Source organism: Crocodylus siamensis, chromosome 1 (assembly GCF_052110815.1).
Source record: "Crocodylus siamensis isolate JL-2025a chromosome 1, ASM5211081v1, whole genome shotgun sequence".
In the NCBI taxonomy this organism is placed as follows: Eukaryota; Metazoa; Chordata; order Crocodylia; family Crocodylidae; genus Crocodylus; species Crocodylus siamensis.
The window spans coordinates 233,365,107-233,388,955 of record NC_143395.1 but is presented as its reverse complement, the minus strand read 5'-3'; the positions used below and the strand labels follow the sequence as shown (position 1 = coordinate 233,388,955).

The 23,849-nt window shown below is 49.3% G+C and overlaps 1 protein-coding gene across 1 annotated transcript in view; it reads right to left on the bottom strand.

Moving 5' to 3' along the window:
• Positions 1 to 273: 273 nt before the first annotated feature.
• GPA33 (glycoprotein A33) overlaps positions 274 to 23,849 on the bottom strand; it is a 29,992-nt gene continuing 6,416 nt past the window's right edge. The window contains exons 2-7 of the mRNA XM_090031615.1: positions 19,858 to 20,009; positions 11,696 to 11,903; positions 10,805 to 10,963; positions 6,706 to 6,819; positions 3,471 to 3,594; positions 274 to 831 (exon numbers count right to left, since the gene is read on the bottom strand). Coding sequence (XP_089887741.1) covers positions 741 to 831; positions 3,471 to 3,594; positions 6,706 to 6,819; positions 10,805 to 10,963; positions 11,696 to 11,903; positions 19,858 to 20,009 — 848 coding nt within the window. The 3' untranslated portion in view covers positions 274 to 740. The remainder of the gene's footprint in view (positions 832 to 3,470; positions 3,595 to 6,705; positions 6,820 to 10,804; positions 10,964 to 11,695; positions 11,904 to 19,857; positions 20,010 to 23,849) is intronic.

Genomic DNA, 23,849 nt, shown 5'->3' with positions numbered 1-23,849 from the left:
GTAACTTGGGATGTGACATGGAAACAAGCATTAAGGATAACTTTCCAGGGGCACCTTAAAATTCTGAGATCTGCTGATGTGGGCAATAGCAATGGGGTGGGAAAGGACTCATTCTGATGCCAGGCTGAGGCCAACTTCTTTTGACAAGGTCTGGATTGCACCTGGGAGATGCACAAAAAAGCTTTGCAAGTTCTGGAAAAGGAAAGTGAAAGGGTCAGTTCTGCTGTCTCAGCTGTCTCATTGATAGCAGTGCAGGGACAACCATCAGTCAGCTACATCTTTTTATTATAAATTGTTGCTATGCAAAGGTTCCATTTAGTAAAATCTCTTCGGTAAACTGGTCTTCCTAACACCTTCCCCCTACCAATGCATACATTGTCATATCAGATAATGCCACTGTATGTGTAGCTCGTTGTCTAATACAGCATTACATTGGTGGCTGTATTTTTTAACCAAATAATCTAGTCTGGCCTTTCCGAGTGACTCATAATTCATGATCTTGAAATCTGGACGTTATGACAGGTAGGGCTTTCAAGTACTTCACACACATCTTTTGTTGTTATACGTTGTTGTATAATGGCATCAACTCTGTGTTTGCAGATCAAAAGAGATGACCTCTGTCCCAGATAGTTGTAGAAAGTCACAGCTAACACCAGACCGGGCTGGTAAATGCACTGTTTAATTTGTGATCATCTCTATGCTTCAGCATGTGTAATCTCTATCTGTGGTGTGGTAGGTGATTAGACGCGGAGCTTTTCTCTCCTGTTGTCTTCCTCACCTTTATCTGCTTCCTGATTCATGGTTGCCTCTTCTGTTTGATCTTCTCTCTCACTAAAAAAGTCATTCAGGGAAAGAGATGTTAGTTGGTCTTAATTAACTTCTCATTTCAAGATATTTTGCCACTGAAGACGGGCAGTTTTAGTATCCATCTGGGAATGCCCTAAGTCAGGACCAGGCAATTATTTCGGGCAGAGGGCTGCTTACCCAGTTTTGGCAGGCTGTCGAGAGCTGTGTGGATAGTCCCGCCCTTTGACAGGTGCCCCACCCTCTGGTCACCATCTTGGGACCAATGTCCCAGGGCCAGCACCGGTGGGGCCCAAAGCAGGGCACAGGCTGGCAGGCGTCTGTGGAGCTGGGCTGGGCTGCACCAGCAGGGAGAGTGGGGAGCTGGCCCGGCTCCATAGAGCCCCTGCTGGCTGGGACCCCACACTCCTGCCACCCTGCTCTGGGCCCTACCAGCACTGGCCCCAGCACACCGGTGTGGACCCTATGCTCTTGGCTCCCACACCTGCTCACTCCCAGTGCCCCCCTGCCCCACGGTACAGGCGGGGGCAGTGCACACCCCTGACCCCCTGCTTGCCGGCAGGGAAGAAGCTGGTGCTGAGCACAGGGAAAAGTGGCCCCTCACCCGCCCTATGGCCGGCGCTCCCTGCTGTAGCTGCTTGCAACCCACGTGGGGCTGTCTGGAGCAGGCACAAGCAGTCCCATGCAGGCTGCAAGAAGCTACAGCATGGGACACTGGGCACAGGGTGGGGAGGGGCCACTCCCCGCCCAGTGCTCAGCACCAGCTTATAACCCACCCCCACTGTCAACATGGGCCCCACACTGGCTCCAGGCTCACCTGTCGGGACTGTGCACGGCAGCGGCGGCTGTGGCCCCCCAGCTTGCCACACTGGGCAGTGTTTACTGCTGCTGGCTACCCAGAGCTCGCATGCTGGGCAGCCCACAGATGGCAGTGGCAAACACTGCCTGGCGTGGCAAGCGGGGGCGCTGCAGCTGCGGTCGCCTTGCACAGAGCCAATGCAGGGTCCAGGCTGGTAGTGGGGGCAGGTTACAAGCTGGTGCTGAGCACAGGGAAGTAAAAGCAGCCCCTCGCTCACCCCATGCCTGGTGCCCCACGCTGCAGCCACTCACAGCCCAACTGGGGCTGCCTATGCCTACTCAGGACAGCCCCATGGGGCTGTGAGTGGCTGCAGCGCAGGGCACCAGCCATGAGGCAAGGGAGGGGCTGCTTTCCTCCACACCGGGAAGAAGCAGAGAAGGAGCCCAGGTAAAAACTGAGTGTGGGGAGTAGTGGCCCCTACCCCACCCCATGGCTGGCGCTCCCTGCTCTAGGCACTCGCAGCCTGCACAGGGCTGTCTTGAGCAGGCACAAGCAGACCCACTCCGGCTGCAAGCAGCTGCAGTGTGTGGTGCCGGCCGCAGGGCGGGTGAGGGACCACTTTTCCCCGGGCCACTTTTCTCCAGGCTCCTTCCCTGCCCGGGGTCCTCCCCCGCACCCCTTGCCCTTTACCTGAGGTTCCCGCTCAGGGCAGCTATGTGGCCCCAGGACAGAAGCCCCTGCTGGGGCTTCCAGCTGGTGGGGCAGGGCCTGCTGTTGTGGGAGCCCACTGGGACTTCCCCTGGGTCCTACTGCCCCTGGTTCCTGAATGTTTTTACAGGAACCAAGGGCAGATAAATATTAATTTTCTCAATGTTTTAAGGGCCCCACAGGCCAGATAAAATAGCCTCACTGGCTGAATCCGGCCCACAAGCTGCATTTTGGTTACCCTTGCCCTAAGGGCTTCACCATGGCTATCGCACCTCCTGTTGCAGCTGGAGTAGCTGTGAGCACTCTACTTCCTGTAAGACCCTTTTGAAGAGCTGCAGAGTGCATGCAGTCTGTCCATACCACTCTCTGCAGCGGGGGTGGGCAGTTATTTTGGCCAGAGGGCCAAAATGACTTTTGGCGTGCTGTTGAGGGTTGCAAGGGTAGCCCTGCCCCTTGACAAGTGTGCATTTCTGACAGAGGGTATGGGTCCGTTGTCCTGCTTTAAGTACCTGTGCAGTATTCAAAATAAAATGTGCTAAGTCTCAGTTCCCCCAATTCTATGTACATCTGTAAGGGTGAAGTTACAAGTCACACTTAGACCGTGATAAATCTGCAGCAGGCCAGTAATAATTATCTTTTGGAGGGGCCCTGTGGGCCAGATAGAATGGCCTGGCAGGATGTATTGTGCCCACCCCTGCTCTACAGTGACAGCAACCATTGGGAGCCCATTTCCGATATATGAGTCTATCATGTCCTACCTACCCTGGTAAATAGGCCCAGCAAGCAAAGCAACTGTAGAGGCTGGGAGAAAAGATTAAGTTACCTTGACTTCAGGAATTCATAGGGCTTCCTGCTTGACTGGCTGCTTGTACTCTCACCAAAAGCTGGAAAGGGAGCTGGTGAGAGCACAACTGAGTTGGTAATAGTGGGACTATCCCAAATGAGATCTGAAAAGGGCAAGCTATAGAGGCAAAAACTGCACAGTGCTTTTTAAGATTGTTTTGTGTTACTCTCACATCGAGTAAAACCTGTGTACCCTTCTCTCATTTTTCATATTCTTCCTCTTCCTGAGAATATTGTATGTCTGTGGTAGAGAGAAAAGATGACTCTGCTTGGAAGCTCTTGGGTATCCTACTCACTTTTGGTCAGAGGCACTTACGTCATCTCATAGTCCTTGTCCTTTGGGGTCCGGCAGCAACAGCAGTAGCCCAGAATGCTAATGACAATGATTGCAGCAACAACACCACCAATGATTCCTGCATAAAGGGCAAAGTTCATGGATGCTAAAAGAAAAAAAAGAAACAGAGTTGCAAAAGGTGGCTGAAATGAACCTACATGCTTTGAGGATGGTTTAGTCAGACAAGGTTCTTGTTGTGAATCTGATATCTTTTATTGGACCAACTTAAATAGTTGGAAAACAATTATTAAGCAAGCTTTTGGGTTCAAAAACCCTTCATCAGGCTATGGAAGTTTCAGCAGTTGGTGTGTGCTCGTCCTGGATGGAATGAAAAGTAAAGAAGCCAGAGGCTGGGCTGGTCTGCACACAAGACAGGTAGTCAGTGAAAGTATAGATTGGGAAGTCAAAGGGTGAGAGGCAGGTTGAGGAGGAGAGAGAAGGGTGATGAATAGTGGAGAGACACCTAGGGAGTCAGATGTCAGGCAGGTTATAATGTGGCCATAAATCCAATGTTTATATTTAGTCCATGATTTTCAGTATCCAGGAGGTTGATGAAGTGGAGTTCATAGGCTCATCTCTGGGAAGTGTTTTATAAGTTTCCTTTGAGGATCAGGACTGAGAGTTTGGAGAGAGAGTGGTTTTCTTGTGAGAAATGTGCCCCCACAGGTAGTTGGGTATTCCTGTCTGTGATAGATTTCTGGTGCACGTTCATTCTGGTGCGCAGTTGTTGAGGATGGTTTGAAATTGGGTTACAGACTTGCTAGCTACAAAATGTTTCAGTGAAACACCTTCACTGCAACTTGATTTGGCTCTACATGAAACAGATAGCTGGGACAAAAAAGGCCAAATTGCCCCTGACTGAGGGAAAGAATGCTGGTATGAACATTGTCAGTAGCCCGAAAATGGAAGGAAGTTTTGTTGCAGTGTTCCCTTTCATTCGAGGTCTGGTAAATCATAGGTCCATGGGACAAGCCCAACGATTGAATTGTGTCTGTAACCTCAAGCAGCTGTAAGGCGAAATGGGGAAGGTTGCAGAACAGGTTGTTCCAGCACCTTGCCTAATTCACTTCCCCAAGGTAGGTCAGAGCTGCCAGCTCCAGAGCCCAAGGGCCTGCTATGGTGGTATAAGGTATCAATTAGAGTGGCTGCAAAGCCCCAGGTCTCAGGTTTTAGCCCTGGGAAGGGGCAGGGCCAGAAGTATCCTGGAATCCAAGGCTACTGAGAGACTGAACAGAGGTAGAGAAGAGGAAGCTGGCAAGACAGTAGCCTGAAAGCTCAATGGTTTTTGAAATCTGACACCAGAAGCCCAGCCAGGTGGTGAGTTCTTACCTTAAGAGTCCTGTCCTGCGCTGAGCAGGGATAAGACACTTTCCAATTTAACTCTTTCAAAAAGGCATGGCAGGAAAGTGGGATGGGGAGGACTCTGAGTGGGCAGGGTGGCAGGACAGATTGGGATGGGCAGAGGGACCCTCTTTCCCCTGGGCCCTGCCACAGGGCCTCACACTGCAAGAAAGTCATGGACGGATTGGAGAGAGTCCAACAGAGAGCAACGAAAATTATTAGAGGCCTGGGAAACATGATTTATAAGAAAGGGCTGAAAAAGCTAGAGTTATTCGGTATAAAGAAGATAAAGACTGAGGGGTGGTTTGATAGCAGGCTTCAAATACCTGAAGGACAATTATAAAGAGAATAAAGATAGCCTTTTCTCTGTGTCTGTATGGGACGGGACTAGAAGCAATGGCTTCCAACTAGCAGAGGAAATTTAAGTTGGAGTTTAAGAAGAACTTCCTGATTATAGGAGTGGTGCTAAGCATTGGAACAGGCTACCTAGAGAAGTTGTGGAACCTCCATTCCTGGAAATTTTCAAGAGCAGGTTAGACAGACATGTGGCTGGGATGATTTAGTCTGGGATGATCCTGCCTTAAGTAGTGGGCTCGACTGGATGACTTTATGTGGTCCTTTCCAGCCCTGCTTTCCTATAAACCTGTGACTTTTGTAATCCCCTGTAGAAGAGGGTAAGGCCTTCTTTGGATCTGGAGTGAATTTTAACAAACTACTTCCTGTTCTTGCAGTGAAAGGATATTGGCATGCCCCCATCCCCATGCTTCATCTGTGACCAGTTAGGATGTTTTGAATGTTTGAGGCATTATACCTATTAGTTGTGCATGAGGTAGCTCCCAAGGTTTTTAAGAATAGGCCAGACAAACACTTGTTTAGGATGGGTTTGATAGGGATGATTCTGCCTTGAGCAAGGGATTGGACTAGATCAGGGGTGTTCAATCTCTGGCCTGCAAGTGAGATCTGGCCTGCAGTTGAAATCCAGCTTGCAGAGCCATGCCATCCCTGCAGGGGTCCAAGGGTCCAAAAAGTGGGCAGCAGGGGATCAGTGGCAGCAATTGTTACCCCCTAGCTGCCAAATTTCCAGCCCCACAGGGAGCTCTGTGGCCACATAGCATGCTGGATTAGCACATGGACATGGTCCAGTAGCCAACTAGAGGCAGTGTGGGGCCCAATTCTGCAGCATGGAACCAAGAGGCGGCAATACAGGACCCCAGGCAGGTAGCATGAAGCCCCAGGGAAGTGGGGTGTGTGGCAATGAGTTGGGGGGGGGGCAGTGCAAAGCCCTAGGGAGGCAGGATGGAGCCAAGGGAGGGGATGCAGAATCCCAGGGAGGCAGTACAGAGCTTCAGGGAGGCAGTATAGGTGGTATAGAGCCAAGGGATGGGGCTTAGATCCCCAGGGAGGCAGCACAGAGCTAAGGGAGGTGGCACAGAACTGAGGGAAGCAGTGCAGGGGTTTTGCAGGATGTGCCCAATTCTGTGAAAAGGAGATGAGGGAGGCAATGCAGGACCTCATCCAGCAGCACAGGCCCCAACCCTGGTGCGTGGGGTCTGATCTGGTCCATGGATAGGACCTGCACCACTCATCCAGCCCGCTTCACCTTAACACAGAACTCCTCTAGATGATCTCCCGAGGTCCCTTATAGCCCTACTTTTCTACAATTTGACAATTATTATAGACAGCTCTAAACATGAGGGCTTCAATCAAAACAGTGGAATTTTTGTGAAGCTCTGAGATAGGGTAGTTCCTTGAGGGGGTGGATTTTACATTTTTACTTGTCCCTGTAGTGGTCCCCCTTTAGTCCCCTGCTTGCCTTGTAGCCTGAACATGCTTTCCAATACCACCCTGAAAAGTTACCAGTAGGCAAGACTCTTACGAGGCATAATGTTGACAGTCATGTTGCAGAACTGGTGTCCAACACTGTTTGTGGAAGTACAGATATAAAAACCAGAGGTTTCTGTAGAGACGTTCTTTAAAGTTATCTGCTGTCCTGTTGGAAAACACAAACCCAGAAAGAAAAGTGGAGGGGATTAGATCATAGAAGGGAATAGGAGGAAGGAACCCTTCCTTTCTCAGCTGTAAGTTCAAATTGAGTTCGGGTGGGAGTAATGAAAAACTCTTACGAGCAATGACTTGTTTTTGTGGCTCACAGGTGTTTAGTTTGGCAGCTTCCAGACAGTTCCTAATGAAACTAGATAATTAGAAATGTGCCCCTTGGTCACCAGAAGTAGGTGGCATTCAGATTTTTCTTTTTAGCAATGAAAGTGTGGGCAGGGCTAAGACTGAACGTTTAACAGAGGCTGGCCTTTTCCACTTTTCTCTGCCTGTGGCCTCTTGTGCTATGGCACAAAATATGGCACTGTCAACAGTTTTGACAGCTGACACAGTCAGGAAGAATGACCATCAAGCAAATTGATGCTTTTAGTATAATGGGATTTCTTCATCCAGCAGCTTTTTGGATTTCATGTTGGAATTATCTAGCAGAAGGGGGATACTGGGGGAACTTTCCTGGCTAGGTAGGTCAGGTAAAGTCCATTTTGGCTATGTAAATAATATAGGGGAGAAACCTATTTACCAGGGAGTGCAAGAAAGCCACACATTCCCCACCCGCCCCTTCCCCTCCCCCCTTCCACTACCATAGTGGAGCTTGGTTACAAGAGTAAGTGTATTAACTTAAACCAATATAAACCTCACTTTAGTCAAGCTAGAGAGGTGATTAGCCATGTTAGTTTGAAGTCAGGCAGAAGGCAGGGCAGGGTGGCACCTTAGAGCAGAGGCAGGCAATTATTTTGGATGGAGGGCCACTTACTGAGTTTTGGCAAGCTGTCGAGAGCTGCATGGGTAGCCCTGCCTTTTGACAGGTGCGCCGCCTCCTGATCCCCATCTTGTGACTGGAAGTTCCGCTCCCTAACCCCTGATCTTAGCCACCAGAAGTCCCTCCCCTTGCCCCCAGATATACTCCTTTCAGCAAGGGGTTTTGCTATTTCCAAGCCAGAAAAATACCAAATTATCTTTGAAGAAGCAAACATCTAAAACATTCATTAATTTGATTTCAGAAAATATTTTTGTCCTGATTTACATGTGTTCGTGTAGTGCACATAGAGGTGATTACACAATAGCTTAAAATGAAGTCTTACTCTTGTATGTTATGGGGGATGGGTATAGGTTTGTGGGGAGCTGTGGGTATGTGGGGTGTGGGGGAAGAGGTGAATAGGCATAGGGTGAGGAAACGGTGTGTGTGGATAAGTGGGGTGTGGGAGAGTATGGAGTTTGTGAGGGAATGAATGTGTGTGGAGGGGTCTGCAAAGGGGGTATGTGGGTGCATGTGTATGGTAGGGTGTGCATGTGGGACTCACCCTACAAAGCGCATGTGTGCATGTGCACGCACACACACACACACACACACACAGAGTGTCCCTCCCTATACCACCCCTCCCCTCCGTACTGGTGCAGCCCCCATGCTCCGGCGATGCAGCTGGGAACTATGTGGCGCTAGAGCGGTGCGGGGGCAGGAAGGCAGAGAAATAGCTGGGAGCAGGGTGAGCCTGGGCTGCCTTCATCCTGCTGACAGCTCCCCCTGTTTCCTACTGCCCCTGGCTCCTGTCGTCTTTGACAGGCAGCCAGGAGCAAATAAATAGATAGAATGGCCTAGCAGGCTGGATCTGGCCCACAGGCCATATTTTGCCCACCCCTGCCTTCTGACGGTGTCCTTGTCCTGCTTTAAGTACTTGTGAAGTATTCAAAATAAAATGTGCTAAGTCCCATTCCTCCCCCCTCCACACCCAGTTCTGTGTACATCTGTAAGGGTGAAGTTACAAGTTACACTTAGACTGTACTAAATCTGCAGCATGTTAAGTGATGTTAAAGTTAGAACTTGCTGTGAGCAGTCTCGTATTAAGGTTAATACCGTTTCTTGCCTGCATAGTTCTGACTTGTCACTAGAAGGCTGGAGAACAGGGGTATACCTAGAAATCAGGATATCTAGGCTCTAGGTAGGAGGAGGAACAAAGAGTGGTGCATCCTGGGATGCTGGAGGACTGCAAATTGCTTGTTTCATCTCCATGGAGCAGGTGGCAGTTACCCTAACACAAGCTAGGTAGCACAGGCCAGAGTTAACCCTCTTCTGAAGTGGTGTAACTTGGAGGGGGCACGTAGCACAAGTTAACAAGCTTTCACATACAGACACTTGTGTTTTAGGTGCCTTTAGTAACATAACTTCATCCTGTGCTAATTGCAGCTTATTTAATTTATCACCTGACAAAGTGGGCTGCACCAACAGAAGCTCATGCCTCTCTGAACCAGCCTCTAAGATGCCATCTGCCCTACCTTCTGCCTTTACCCAAGCTGTTTCTACCCTAGATGGCAGAGCCACCTTGAAATGATTCACAGATAAAAGTCTATCTCCCCATTGTTTAAAGGAGCTGTGGAGAGTCTGAATGTCTTAACTGACACCTCCACATCTCTCTCACATGGAGTCCTGTCTCCATAATGAGATGTTACCCCTGCATTTGACAGGTATTGCCACCTTTATTTTTAGCCCTCTGCCCTGATTTCAGCTATTTGGCCAGCGTTGCCCATATCTCTGCTGCCAACTAGTGGCCAGATGGCATAAAAGGCTACAAGACCAAATTAATGTCAGACCTTCACAGTTTTGATGCATTGCACCCTTTCCTCAGTAGGCCTGGACTGCTGCTTCCTTTGACAGGATGATGTTTCCAGCTTTGAAAGTCACAATGTGGTGCTGGGTTGCAACTCTCAAAATAAACTGAGAGTGGCTATCCTATAAGCCGAGCTGAAAAGGCCTACTCCAGACCAGAAAGATGAGAAGTGTCCCACCAGCACCAGAATCGGTAGGATGGATCCCAAGGGAAGTCCAAATGCACACCACAGTGATACTGTGTGCCTCTTGCTGTAGAGGGACCCCTTCTGCACCTCTAATAGACAACAATTCCCCTGCCCTGAAAAATCAATATCAAGCAAAGGTAGACTGGACCAAATGCCTACTCCTGGGGAGGAAGAGTGCAAGGCAGAAGCCCTGAGTGGTTTGTTCTCTTTAGAAAATAAATCATGTTCATGATTTCTGATGCAGCAACACCACCTAGTGACCAGTCAAGTGAACTGGATGTATACATTCTATGTGGATTTCCTCCTTGGCAGCAGTTTAAACAGACATTGTGCAGTGAGGATTAATGCCCTGCCCAGTCTGGATCAAATTTTATCTCATCTGCACACCCAGTGCCATAAGAATAGATCTGAAAATGCACATGCTTAGTATTTCTGGAGGTGAACAAAAAAGAAACCAATGGGAGCATCTGGTAATAAATCTAAAGGGCCTCTTTTATGTCACTACCTCCTATTCATTGCTTGCACTTCAGAGGCTGCTATATTATCATTTCCTTTTGAGAAAATCATCCCTGCTTCTAATTCTTAAGAAAGCAGTTCTTCTTTCCCAGGCACTACTTATATATTTATTTTTAACATTTGCATTTTAATGCTAGGTGCAATGGCCCTAGACAGGAAAGGCTTCTGAATATTCACCATTTTCCTCATGCCACCCTCCATCAGCCTGAATATGGAGTATTACCTATAGAGGAAAAAGTAAATTTCTGGCCAGTTCACTCTTTGACCTCACAGATGGTAGTTTCATTAAGGAAACAGTCAGTTGTGTTGGGTTATGATACAGAAAATAAGTGACCAAAACCCACTTGTTATTTCACACAGCCCCAGGTCATCAAGATCTATGACTTCTGGCTAGTTCTGACATGGGCTACACTGAGTTAGATGGGAGAGACTTATTCTGCCATTGCTACTGTAGCTGGCCAGTGCACCACAGGAAAGCAACTTCTAAAAGTCCTCATTTTTAAAAGGACCATCTACAGAGCCCTAGGTGAACTAGCAGTCCCAAGAGTTTCAAATCCCCATGTTCATTCAGTGCGCCATGGCCTGACAGAAAAGGCTTTTTGTGCCTCCTATACCTTCTGTTGCCTGCAGTGGCCGGGGCTGATTCTGCGTGTTGAAACTCTTCCAGGTATACACAGGTTTTGGAGAACCTTCACGAGAGTTGCAGGTCAGGTTGACTGTGTGTCCGTACTCTGGTGTCCCGTGGATTGCACAGTCTGGTATGGAGGGTGCCACTAGAAAAAAAATGGTACAGGGACCTGAGCAAATGCAATGCTATATACCAATACACATGTGAGCTGCTGAGTCCTTTTCCTTTCTGACCTGTCTCTTGCACCTGCGTGGTTTTTCCTGAACAAGTACTGGCCCTACTCGTACAATCCTCTGAAAGATGGAATTGCTTCTTTTTCTCTTTTTTTTTCTCTCTTCTGTTTCTTTTTCTTTGTGTTCTTTGTTACTTTTTGCCTTTCCCTCCAAGAACCTGCTCCCCAGTTCAGGAATGTATGCTCACGTGAGGTGGATATATTTGGTAGCCATATTGGTCTGAGACAAGAAAGAAATGTAGAAGTCTAGAACTCTTGGTTCAGAGATGATACCTTTTACTAGACTGGCTAAGAAATTGCAATTTTTTTTGCAATTTCTTAGTTGGTCTTAAAAAAGGTATCATCTCAGAACCAAGAGCTCTAGAGTTTTGCCTTTCTAACATGTGGGGTGGTATACACTCCCTCTCCAGTCAACACACGTTAACTCTCCCCTTGGTTCACTGCTACTTAGTTCTTAAAAAAAAAAGTACATGGATAGCATTCTCGTTCCTTTTTACCCTGTGGTATTGAATCAGTACCAGCTCAAAGGATGGTCCACCAAGTCACCAACTGAGTCACCAACATCAAGTCACTTGCTGCTTAGTACTATCAGTTGTTACACTGGGTCATTGGGTCAGTGCTAGTTTAGGGAGTACAACACCTTACCAAGGACCAATAGAGCCACACGGGCGGGTTCGACGGTCTCCTTACGCAGGTGAGCACCACACGTGTAAGTTCCATTGTCTTCCATAGTCACCCCTTTGAGGGTGATGCTGAGGTCACCTTTGTCTGGGTTCCCAGAGAAATGTATACGGTCATTGTAGCTTTCACCATATCGTATAAAGCCATCAAAATACCTAATGATAGCTTCATGCTGTAAGAAAGAATGAAGAAGAAATCAAACATCAGTCAGAGTAAGGACCCTGGACTTCAGAAAACCAGACTTTGACTCATTCAGGGAACTCATGGGCATGATCCCCTGGGAAGCCAGATTGAGGGGAAGAGGAATCCAGGTGAGCTGGCTGTACTTTAAGGAAGCCTTACTAAGAGTGCAGGGAGAAACCATTCCAATGCACAGGAAAGCTACCAAGTATGGTAGAAAAACAAATTGGCTTAGCAGGAAACTCTTCAGTAAAGTTACTCACAAAAAGGCAGCTTATAAGAAGTGGAAACTTGAAGAAATAACTGGGGAAGAATATAAGAGCATTGCTCGGGCATGCAGGGATGAAGTCAGGAAGGCCAAAGCACAATTGGAGTTGCAGCTAGCAAGGGATATGAAAGGTAATGAGAAGGGTTTCTACAAATATGGCAGTAGCAAGAGGAGGATCAGGGAAAGTGTAAGTCCCTTACTGAACGGGAGAGGCAACCTAGTGACAGAGGATGCAGAAAAGGTTGAAATGTTCACTGCCTTTTTTGCCTCCATCTCACAGGCAAGGTCAGCTCTCAAACTACTGCACCAGGCAGCACAGTTTGGGGAGGAGATGAACAACCTTCAGTGATGAAAGAACAGGTTAGGGACTACTCAGAAAAGCTGAATGTGTACAAGTCCATGGGGGAAACATGAGGGATGCACCTAAGGGTGCTGAGGGAGTTGGCTGATAGGATTGCAGAGCCACTGGCCATCATCTTTGAAAATTCATGGCAATCAGGAGAGGTCCCAGATGATTGGAAAAGGGAAACATAGTGCCCATATTTAAGAGAGGGAAAAAGAAAGATCCAGGGAACTATAGACCAGTAAGCACTGCCTTGATCCCTGGAAAAATCATGGAGCAGATCCTCAAGGAATCCATTTCTAAGCACTTGGAGAAGAGGGTGATTAGGAACAGTCAGCATGGATTCACCAAGGGCAAGTCATGCCTGACCATCCTGACTGCCTTCTATGATGAGGTGACTGGCTCTGTGGATGCAGGGAGACTGGCTCTGTGGATGCAGGGAGACACCAGTGAATGTACCTTGACTTTAGCAAGGCTTTTGATACAGTCTCCCACAACATTCTTGCAGGCCAGCTAAGGAAGTATGGGCTGGATGAATGGACTGTAAAGTGGATAGAAAACTGGCTGGAGCATTGGGAGAAAGTAGTAATCAATGGCTCAATGTCTAGTTTGCAGCCAGTATCAAGTGGAGTCACCCAGGGGTGGGTCCTGGGGCCAGTTTTGTTCAATGTCTTCATCAGTCACCTGGAAGATGACATAGAGGACATCCTCAGCAAGTTTGCAGATTATACCAAACAGGAAGGAGTAGTAGATATACTGGAGGGTAGGGCTAGGATTCAGAGTGACCTAGACAAATTGGAGATTGGGCCAAAAGAAATCTCATGAGGTTCAACAAGGATAAGTGCAAAGTCCTCTACTTAGGATGGAACAGTTCCATGCACCAGTATGGGCTGGGGGCTGACTGGCTGGGCAGCAGCTCTGCAGAAAAGGGCCTGGAGGTCACAGTGGACAATAAGCTGAATATGAGCCAGCAGTGTGCCCTTGTTGCAAAGAAAGCTAACAGCATACTGGGCTGCATTGGTAGGTGTGTTGCCAATAGGTCCAGGGAAGTGATTATTCCCCTCTATTCAGCACTGGCGAGGCCACATCTGGAGTACTGTCTCTAGTTTTGGGACCCCCACTACAAAAAGGATGTGGACAAATTGGAAAGAGTCCAGCAGTGAGCAACAAAAAAGGTGAGGGGGCTGTGAGACATGACTTATGAGGAAAGGCTGGGGGAACTGGCCTTATTTAGTCTAGAGAAAAGGAGACTGAGAGGTGACTTAATTAGCAGTCTTCAGCTACCTGAAGTGTGGTTTGAAAGAGGATAGAGCTAAGCTATTCTCAGTGATGGCAGATGACAGAACAAGGAACAATGGTCTCAAGCTGCAGCAAGGGAAGCTTAGGTTAGATATTGGCAAGAATTATCACTAGAAGGGTAGTAAAACACTGGAACAGATTACCCAGAAAAGTAGTGAAAGCTCCAACTTTGGGAGTTTTCAAAACCTGGCTAGACATAGCTTTGGCTGGAATGATCTAATTGGGGATTGGTCCTGGTTTGAGAAGGGGGTTGGACTAGATAACCTCCTTAGGTACCTTCCAGCCCTAGTTTTCTATGATTCTTACCGGTACATACAGAGGAAACTGGAACAGAAGAGGGAAGCCAGTCTGTGAGGGAAAGGAGTCCTGGAGAGTTTGTGGTATTTTAAAAAAACCTTACTGAGGCCATAGGAACAATCCATCCTGATGTGCAGAAAGACTAGCAAATATGGCAAAAGACCAGCATGGCTTAGCAGGAAACTCTTCAATGAGCTAAAACACAAAAAGGAAGCTTACAAGAAGCGGAAACTTGGACAACTGATTAGAAGGAAGTATAAGAGTATTGCTGAGGCTTGCAGGGAGGAAATCAGGAAGGCGCAAACACAATTGTAGTTGAAGGAATATGAAGGGTAACAAGAAGGGGTTTTACAAATATGGCAGCAACAAGAGGAAGATTGGGGAAAGTGTGGGTCCCTTACTGAGTGGGGGAGGCAAAACCTAGTGACAGAGAATGCAGAAAATGCTGACATACTCGATGCCCTTTTCACCTCAGACTTCATAGGCAAGGTCAGCTCCCAAACTACTGCACCTGGCAGCACAGTTTGGGAAGGAGGTGAGCAGCCAATAATGGCAAAAGAAAAGGTTAGGGACTATTTAGAAAAGCTGAATGGGTACAAGTCCATGGAGCAGGATGTGATGCACCCAAGGGTACTGAAAAAGTTGGCTGATGTGATTGCAGACCTGCCATCCATTATCTTTGCAAACTTGTAGCAAAGAGGAGAGGTCCCAGATGATTGAAAAAACGGCAAATAAGTGTCCATCTTTAAGAAAGAAAGGGAAGAAGGAGGATCCAGCAAACCACAGACCAGTCAGCCTCATCTCAATCCCTGGAAAAATCATGGAGTAGGTCCTCAAGGAATTCATTTCTAAGCACTTGGAGGGGAAGAAGATGATCAGGAACAGTCAGCAAGGATTCACTAAGGGCAAGTCATGCCTGACCATACTGATTGCCTGATTGCCTTCTATGATGAGATGACTGCCTCTGCAGATGAGGGGCGAGAAGTGGATATGATGTAACTTGATTTTAGCAAAGCTTTTGATATAGTCTCCCACAGCATTCTCATGAGCAAGCTAAGGAAGTTTGGGTTGGATAAATGGACTGTAAGGTGGATAGAAAACTGACTGGGTCATCAGACTCAGAGGATAGTAATCATTGGTTCAGTGTCTAGTTGGCAGCTGGTATCAAGTGGAGTGCCCAGGAGTTGGTCTTGGGGCCAGTTTTGTTCAGTATTTTCATCAACTATCTGAAAGGATGGGACAGAGTGCACCCTCAGCAAGTTTGTGGCTAGAGCGGAGCTAGGTGGAGTGGTAGATATGCTGGAGGGTAGAACTAGGATTCAGAGAGACTCAGAAATTGGAGGATTAGACCAAAAGGAATCTCATGAAGTTCAATAAGGACAAGTGCAAAGTCCTGAATTTAGGACTGAACAATCCCATGCACCAGGACAGGCAGGGACTGACTGGCTAAGCAGCAGCTCTGCAGAAAAGGACTTGGGGGTTACAGTGGACAATAAGCTGAATATGAGCTAATAGTGTGCCCTTGTTAGGAAGAAAGCAAATATCATACTGAGCTGGCAACGCTCCTGCTAATGCAGCAGATTGAGAGAAGTGATTATTCCCCTCTACTCTGCACTGGTAAGGTCACATCTGGACTCCTGTCTCCAGTTTTGGGACCCCTGCTACAGAAAGAATGCAGACAAATTAGAGATCAGCAGATGGCAATGAAAATGGTTAGGAGGCTGGGGAACAGGATTTATGAGAGGCTGAGGGAACTGGGATTATGTAGTCTGGAGAAGAGCAGACTGGGGGGGATTGAATAACAGCCTTTCAGTCCCTGAAGGGTGGCTCCAAAGACGATGGAGCTCAACTATTCTCATTGGTGACAGATGACAGAACAAGGAGCAATGGGCTGAAATTGGTGTAAGGGAAGTTTAGGTTGGATATTAGGAAAAAATCTCACAAGGAAGGTAGTAAAGCACTGGAACAGGTTACCCAGAGAGGTTGTTGAATCTCTATCCTTTGTGGTTTTTAAGACCCAGCTTGACAAAGCCTTGGCTGAGATGATCTAGTTGGGGCTGGTCCTGCTTTGGTTACTCTATGACTGCCTGGGGTCCCTTCTAACCCAAATTTTCTATGATTCTATGAATTCTGGGAGACCTCTGGAGGCTCCAGTTACTGGGAGAAGATACCCAGAGCCTGCTTCGCCTCTAGTGTGTTCCCAAGAGAACTCTAAAGACCTCTTCAAATTCAAATCCTCCTTGAGAAGGACACCCCAGAAACCTCAACACTGCAAAATCCAAGGAAACCCTCTTTGCTCTTTGTAACTTATTTAAAACTTTTTAATTTTTTAAAAATTTAAAGTAGAGCTGTCAATTAATCGTGATTAATGTTTGCAATTAATGTGTTAATCATTTGTGTTAATCTTTTTTTAACATGTTAATTGCGCACATGGTTTTGAGGCCTGCACCTGAGCTCCTCTCCACTACTGTCACCACCACCTTTGGCTCACCACGTGGGGCAGCAGTAGCAGCACATAGGACTGCAGGGCAGCCCAAGCATGAACTCTGGGTGGCTGCAGCAGGGGGGTGGGGCGTACACAGACAAAAACAAGCAGCCACAGCCTGCAGGCAACTAGTAAGGCAGCCTGGCGGCATGTGAAACACTGCCCGTCAGGCAATTCTGGGGCTGGAGCTCGGGCAGGGGCTGGGGTGAATGGGGCCCTGGGGCTGGAGTGTGTTGTGGAATAGAGCCTCAGGCAGCTTGTCCAGGGGCATAGGTGGATCCCCCACTCGTGCACCCCAAGAGAGGCACGTAGGGCACATGCCTCCTGGATTTGTGTGCAGGGTGGAGGTGGGCTGGTGCTACAGACTGGGACTTTGCGCCCTGCTGCCTTTGCGCAAGGGGTGCTGCGCCGTGTCCCTTCCCCACCAGGTAGCAGGAGGTACAGCATGAAATCACATGGCTCCTGGGGCAATGGCAGAGTGGTGCAGAGCCCAGTGCACTGCATCAACCCACCTCCATCCCACACAAATCCAGGGGACATGTGCCCCTCATGCCTCCCCCAGGGGTAGACACAGCAGTGGGAGCAGCTCCCTCCTGCAACCCCTGAACAAACCACCTGCAGTTACATCCTACAATCTGCCACAGTCCCAGGGCCCATGCCTCTGCTTGACCCTTGCCCCTGCTCCACTCCCTCCCACACCATGAGGGCCTCGATCTGCCCCTCTCTTTCCCTCCCACACACTTACCTGCTGGGGGTGTGTGTGTGTGTGTGTGTTCCTGCCCCAAACTCCCAAGCCACAGCCCCTCCAGCCCTGCTGCTGCTCCTCCCTGTGAAGGAGGGAAGGAGACGACAGGCTCCGAAGCTCCCCACCCCGAAGCAATCACATTCAAGCCCCACTCTCAGACCAAGAGCATGAGACGAACTCGTGCCTCTGCCAGATGCAGGGAGGAAGGTGGGCCCCGGACAGAGAGGGCCAACATAAAAGAGGCGCTGGCGGCAAGCAGAGGGGAACCAGAAGAAGGCGGAGAAGGAGCTGATGCCGGCGGGAGCACACGCGGGCAGATGCGAGCCGTCCTGAGACGCGGCAGGACCTTCTGGGGTAAGGGAAAACCCCAGCGGGGCATGGGAGCCAAGTCAAGTGGCCCAGCGAGGCTGCAGACTGTTTGATGTGGCCGGGAGCGGCTAGACCCGGCAGGAGCCGGAAACTGTATATACGGTAATACAGGGGCACTCACAGACAGTGAAACTGCCTCGCCCATAATCAGGAGGACCAAGTGGCCTCCAGAAGCCCTGGGGAGGGCTGAAGTGCTCAAAGAGAGCCAGAGAAAGGGTGCCAGCACCCCAGCATACAGGGTAATATTGCGGAAGGTGGCTGAGAGAGCAAGCCACCCCTCGCTCTAGGGAATCCCTGGCTGTGAACTTTGTGTTGAACTTTGCATTTCTTTTACGGATGTATTGAGCGTTATTCTGACGAGTGACCGGCCCAGATTGGCGGTCAGCATCCCAGTGGTACGGGCAAGGTTGTAGAGGAGGCGGAGCCCTCATCGACGGGACCCCACGAACAGGAGGAGTCTCACTTCTGGACTGGCACGTGCTGGACATTCTAAAACTGAACCGGATTACAATCAAAGTCGTGGCAGGCGAGTCAGGCGCATGCAACCACAGGTGAGAGACCCTTAGCCAGCAGGAGGTGGTCCCGACGCAGGGAGGGGTGGCTACCTTGGAACCACCCTCCCACACTCCTCCCTGACCCACAGTACCCCACATCCTGCCAGGGTATGCAAGAACCCCTCTCTCTGGGCTCCAAACCCCACACACACCCACAGCCCCCCACACCTTCACAAATTCCCCCTCACACACACCCCACACCTACCCCTCAACTATACAAAGTACCTGTATAATTTTGCATAACTGAGTTTTTCTGTGCATAGTTTTTCATTTTTAACTGTGCAATTAAAATAGCAATTAATTGTGACTATTATTTTTTTAAATCATCCAACTAATTGTAATCAATTTTTTTAATCTTTTGACACAGCATGTAAAGTTTTACACCCACATAACAACTGGGTGTCCTGGGTCTGGTCAAATTGTTGGTCTGCCCACTTGCCGTATAGCTAATCACCCGCCTACCTCTCCTGCTACACTGTGATGATACTGATTGGAAGACGATGCTCACATGGGAGACTGCCAATGTACATGGCTCCCTCCTTCCCTATACTGTGTCCCATGCCTTGCAGATGGCATCCATAGCCTAACATCTGTCCTATAACTTGTTTAGCCTAACACCAGGCCACTCAATCCATCATGGCTCTCAGCCCCTCCCTGTTCCTTGGGATCACCTGGCTCAGGACCCTTTTGGTCCCCTCATGACCCTACACTGGTGCCTCATCCCCTGCCCAATACTGGGCCTCACAGTCCCCTTATCCCTTGCCTCAGAGGCTTCACAACCAGCTCCTCATAGGCTTAGAGCCCCACCCCCCTAGAGTCTCACACCCAGCTCCCTTAATAGAACTCAGGACTCACAGTGAGCCTGGAAGCTGCCTCAGGTCCCTTCCTGACCTTGGACCTACCTCAGGACTCACTGTGAGCCTAGACTCCTGCTATGACTTTTGGGTGTGCTCCCCTAGCCTTTCCCCTCCATGGGTAACCCACAAAGCAGTGAGGGATGAGGCTTTTTCTCAGCACCGTATAATCTCCATTCACTAGGGAGGCACAGGTGTGGCATTTCCTGAGGACTGCCCTGCCACAGGCAGTCCCATCACGGCATCCTCCCCAGCAGGGTGTAGTTTTAAGCTATTCCCCGGGATCAGGAGCTTCCACTTTCCCCATAGCTCCTTCCCTGTACCTCCAAGATGGCATGAGCAGCAGCAGCTCCACTCAGGTGGTGTTCTTCTCCTGGCTGCTTTGCAGCAGAGTGCTGGCTTTGCTGCCCAGAGCCCTGTTCTTACAGGGAACAGCTGGGCCTGATTGGAAGTGCAGCCACCCTCAGACTGCTTTGTTGTCTGCTCACACCCTGTGAGTAACAGAGCAAAACTTGTGCTCTGTTACAACCCATCACTACAATATCTGAGCATCTCACAATGGTTAGTTTATTTATGCTTACAGTAACATAGTATCCCTTTACACATATAGGGAAATAGAATGACACTGACTGAGATCACTCAGTGAGTCTGTGCAGACTTGGACCTAGAACTAAGACCTTCCTTCCCACTCCCCTGAGGGCTGAGTGATTGGTGTTACATGTCACAATTTACCGTTGTCCGGATTTTCTTCCAGTAAACAAAGTCTCCGCTTTCAGCAGTACCAGCAGTCTGGAATTCACATCTAAGAGTCACATTATTCCCTCGTGCCACCTTTACTTCCTTGTCAGGTACAGTTATAGTGGAACCATGAGCAGTTGCCAGTGCTGCAAAGAGAAAGAAACAAATCAGCGCAGCCAATTTTGCCTGATCAAGGAAAAATGCGACCCCTGGTTCTAAGAACTCAGGATATTTTCAAGAGCTAGTTAGCTTAAATGGTTTAGGCTACGTACAAATATTCTGGGAGAATTCATCTCCTGGTAGAAAAACTTGCCCAGAGATGCCTGAACAGACACCCCTGAAGAGCAGAGAGCTTGCAGTGCTGATGCTACACAGCCAGGGATCCTCTGTGCACACATCTCACCAAACTCTGTAGGCTCCCTCAGTCTGACCGGAGACAGATGGCAGCAATGCACAGGACAGCCCTGATTAGAGGGCCCAGACTGCTCAGGGTCAGCCTGTGTCTCCCTGCAACAAGTATGAGGATTGTTAAGGGGGCATGTTCTGCTCCCTACTTGGCTGAAATGCTAGAATCCAGCAAGTGACACTGGGTGCATCTATACCTGGCCCTGCACACCCCTACACACACCCACATCCCTTCCCCCCTAAACCCCGCCCCCAAATCTCACACCATGCATGTCCAGCCAGCCACATGAGATGGGACAGGACCTGCTGGTGGGAGCTGCTGCTTCAGGGGCAACTGCTACACACCAGTGCTGGGACATGTGGCCCCAGCCGGGGCGGGGAGGAGGTCCTGGTCCCAGGAATCACTTGAGGGGGTGATGTGCTGGTGGGAGGGGTGGAGGTGGCAGCAGGGGTGTGTGAGAGAGAGACGGAGGTTGGCGGGGAGTGGTCTGGGTAGGAGAGGCTGGCAGAGCCAGGCTTGGAGCTCCTCCTGCCCCCCCCCCCCAAGGGTAGCCTGTGCAGGGGGAGGCCATCCCGGGAGCAAGGGGGCCAGCTCAGTCCCTGATCCCCAGTCGAGGGCTTCCCAGGGACAGGGAGCAGAACAGCAAGGGCTGGTACTGCTCAAAGCCACAAAGCAGTGGGAGGGACAGCTGCAGCTGGACTCACCCTGGTGCTGGGACAGAGCTGATGCTGGGAGGGAGCTAGTGGGGGCAGGCGGTGGCTGTGGGTCAGGAGTGAGGGGACTGGCAGGGGGGAGGGCTGTGGACTGAGAGTGAGGGGGCAGGGCACTGGCATATCAGTACTGCTCAGTGCCACACATCCTGGTGAGCAGGGGGCAGCTCTGATTTTTCTATGACAAAAAACCCAAAAGTAAATGCCAAAGTGTATAGATATTTAGAATGTATTTTATTATGATGATAGAGGCACTGGTAGGCTTCCAAATTGCTTTAAGCTTGTAAATATATCAATAAAACATTGCCCAATGGATCTCTCTATAGTGGCATTTCATTTTACTAATGAAAGAACACAGAATTTGGGTATTTTAATGAGAGAATTTGGATTTCTTATCAGAACATCTGTAATTTTTAAACAGGGAACACCAGGATCTTTACTGAGACAAGTGGCAAGACCCAGGCAAAGGAGCCTGTCCAGAGCCAACACTAGGGAGCCAGATGGAGGGCAGATGAGGTGGCTGACCTCTTGGCCATTTGGGGCCAAGAGGACTTGATTTGTCAGTTCAAAGTGGGCTACTGCAAGGAGCACATCTTCTGGGTGATAGCTGCCCAGATGGCAGTGGGGGCACCAGGAGACATGACAGTAGTGCTGCCCAATGGCCAGATGCGTAGCCATGGCCCACTAGCAGCTGGTCCAGAGTTGCAGGAGGCTCTGCTGTAGTGCCTATGCCACAGCCTAGACAACTGTGTAGTCCCCGTCCAGGTCTGGCAGGCATGTGGCTACGGGGCCACAGGTCCAAAAGTAGGGATGATGTCACAGGTGCACAGCAGGTCACAGCCAAGCAGCAGCCCCCACTGCCAGACTGCTGCAGTGGGTAGAGGGTACAGGGGCTACTCCAGGTTAGAGCTGCTTCAGCAGTCTAGCTGGCACAAGGGGTAGTGTTGCCAGGTACCAAGTGGCTGGGCCTCTGAAACTCCTGTCTATTTGTATCTTCCAGAGATCATGGGCCTTAAGGCCCACCTAGTTACCTAACAGCCCCCTCTACTGTGTGAGGCCAAAGTTTGAAAGATACAGGTATTTTTTTTGGGTTTTTTTTTGTGGGACAACTAAAGAAGAAAAGGGTAGGCGTAACATGGGGGTTATAGGTTCAAAATGTGAAAAGAAGTTTGCCAGAGGGGGACCTCGGAACCTCCTGAGGGCAAATAGCCCTGAGCTTCTTGTCAGGGCAGGTTTTTATATTGCTGGGACCAGCACTTGTGGCCTATAGCTCCCCATGGTGGAAGATCCGGGAGGAGCCGGGCAGGGTTATTTTGCCCCAAGTGGCAATTTGCCCCACACCAAAGTGCATGTTCAGGCATGTGTGCTGAACCAAAAATCCCCACCACAAACTTGTGCCACTCTTTTTTGAGCTGCTGCAACCACACGTGCCTGCATGTGTGAGTACGCCCACTGAGTCATTAAAGAAGGGCTGAGCCCCAAACCAGACTTTGATCATTTCAACCAGAGGCATCTACACAAGCTCACACCAGGAAGACGGAGAATGGAGGGAGGTAAATGTGAGTGGAGAACTCTGCGTCCTAGAGGATAGAAGGAAAGGAGGCTAGGAGGGGACAGTGAAGAGTCATGCTGCCCTGGAATACCAGCCATGGGGAGCACTAATTACTCTGCTGCTAAAAAGGATCTGGGTAAGCTGCAGCATAGGAAAGCAAGATCTGGGTCCTGTTGCTCGTGCCAGACTGAGATTAATCCTATAGGTGAATGTAACATATAGAGGAAAAAAGAAATCACTAATGTCGTCTTGTGATGACTATACAGTCTCTGTCCAAGGGCTGACAATTGGTGGGTAAATCCATTGCCTAAAACGAGGAGAGATCACAGCTCTGTGCCCCAAGTGGCAGGATGTATGTTGGAGGGAAATAAGGCTTGACCCATTTGTGGTGACTTAGATAATTACCCCCCAAGATACTCAAGAAAGGGGTAATCTGGGGCAGGTGGTGCTGGCAATACTCCCAGGCTTGAAGGAGGCAGTAACCAGGGCCCCTAATGGACTGGCATAGTAGGCCATTTCATAGCCTCCACTCTGTCCAGTATACCTGACAACAACTGGAGTGAAAGCCCAGTGTCTTTTCTGACCTTGGGGCACTTCCTGGAAGAACTTGGTGCTGAGTCGCTGCTGTTTTGCAAGCACTATTCCTATTGCCAGGCAGGCATTGCACACACCTGGCCACCTTTGAAGCCATCCTGACATTTTCAGGCAAGGACTGATTCTCTGCTTTCCTTTCCTCTCTCTTCACTGCTGTTCTTGCCATTCTTACTCCTTCCTCATCTCCAGCTTCAAATCAGGACACATAGTGAGGAGTGACTAAACTAGAGCAGAGGACTAACGGTCACAGCTTGGACTCTATTCCAAGCTCTGCCACTGATTTGTGTGACTTTGGGTAACTCACTACAGCCCTATGCCTCTTTCTCAATCTGCTGAATGGGGCAGGTGCTTCTCTTCCTCACGGGGAATTAAATAATTTCAACTTTCAAGTGCTTTCAGAGCTTCATAAAATAGCTGATCCTGCAGGGCAATGTCTTTTTATTATTACTTTATTGCAGCCACTCCCAGGGCTCCTGCTTCTCTGGAACACCCAGTGCAGTTGCAGTTTGCATGGCCTTAGGGCTCTCTCTGTCCCTCCTTTACCCCTCCCACGCCCTCCTTGCCTCCCAGGAAACAACAGTAGGACCCCAGAGGCTTAAAACAGGTTATTCTTACTCTGTCATAACTCCAATCTAGTTTTACCCAGCTCAGGTTCAGAAACAGGTTTTTCACCCACCTTGCAAGGAGAGAGAAAAGACTACCCAACCCCAAAAGCTCCAAGTCG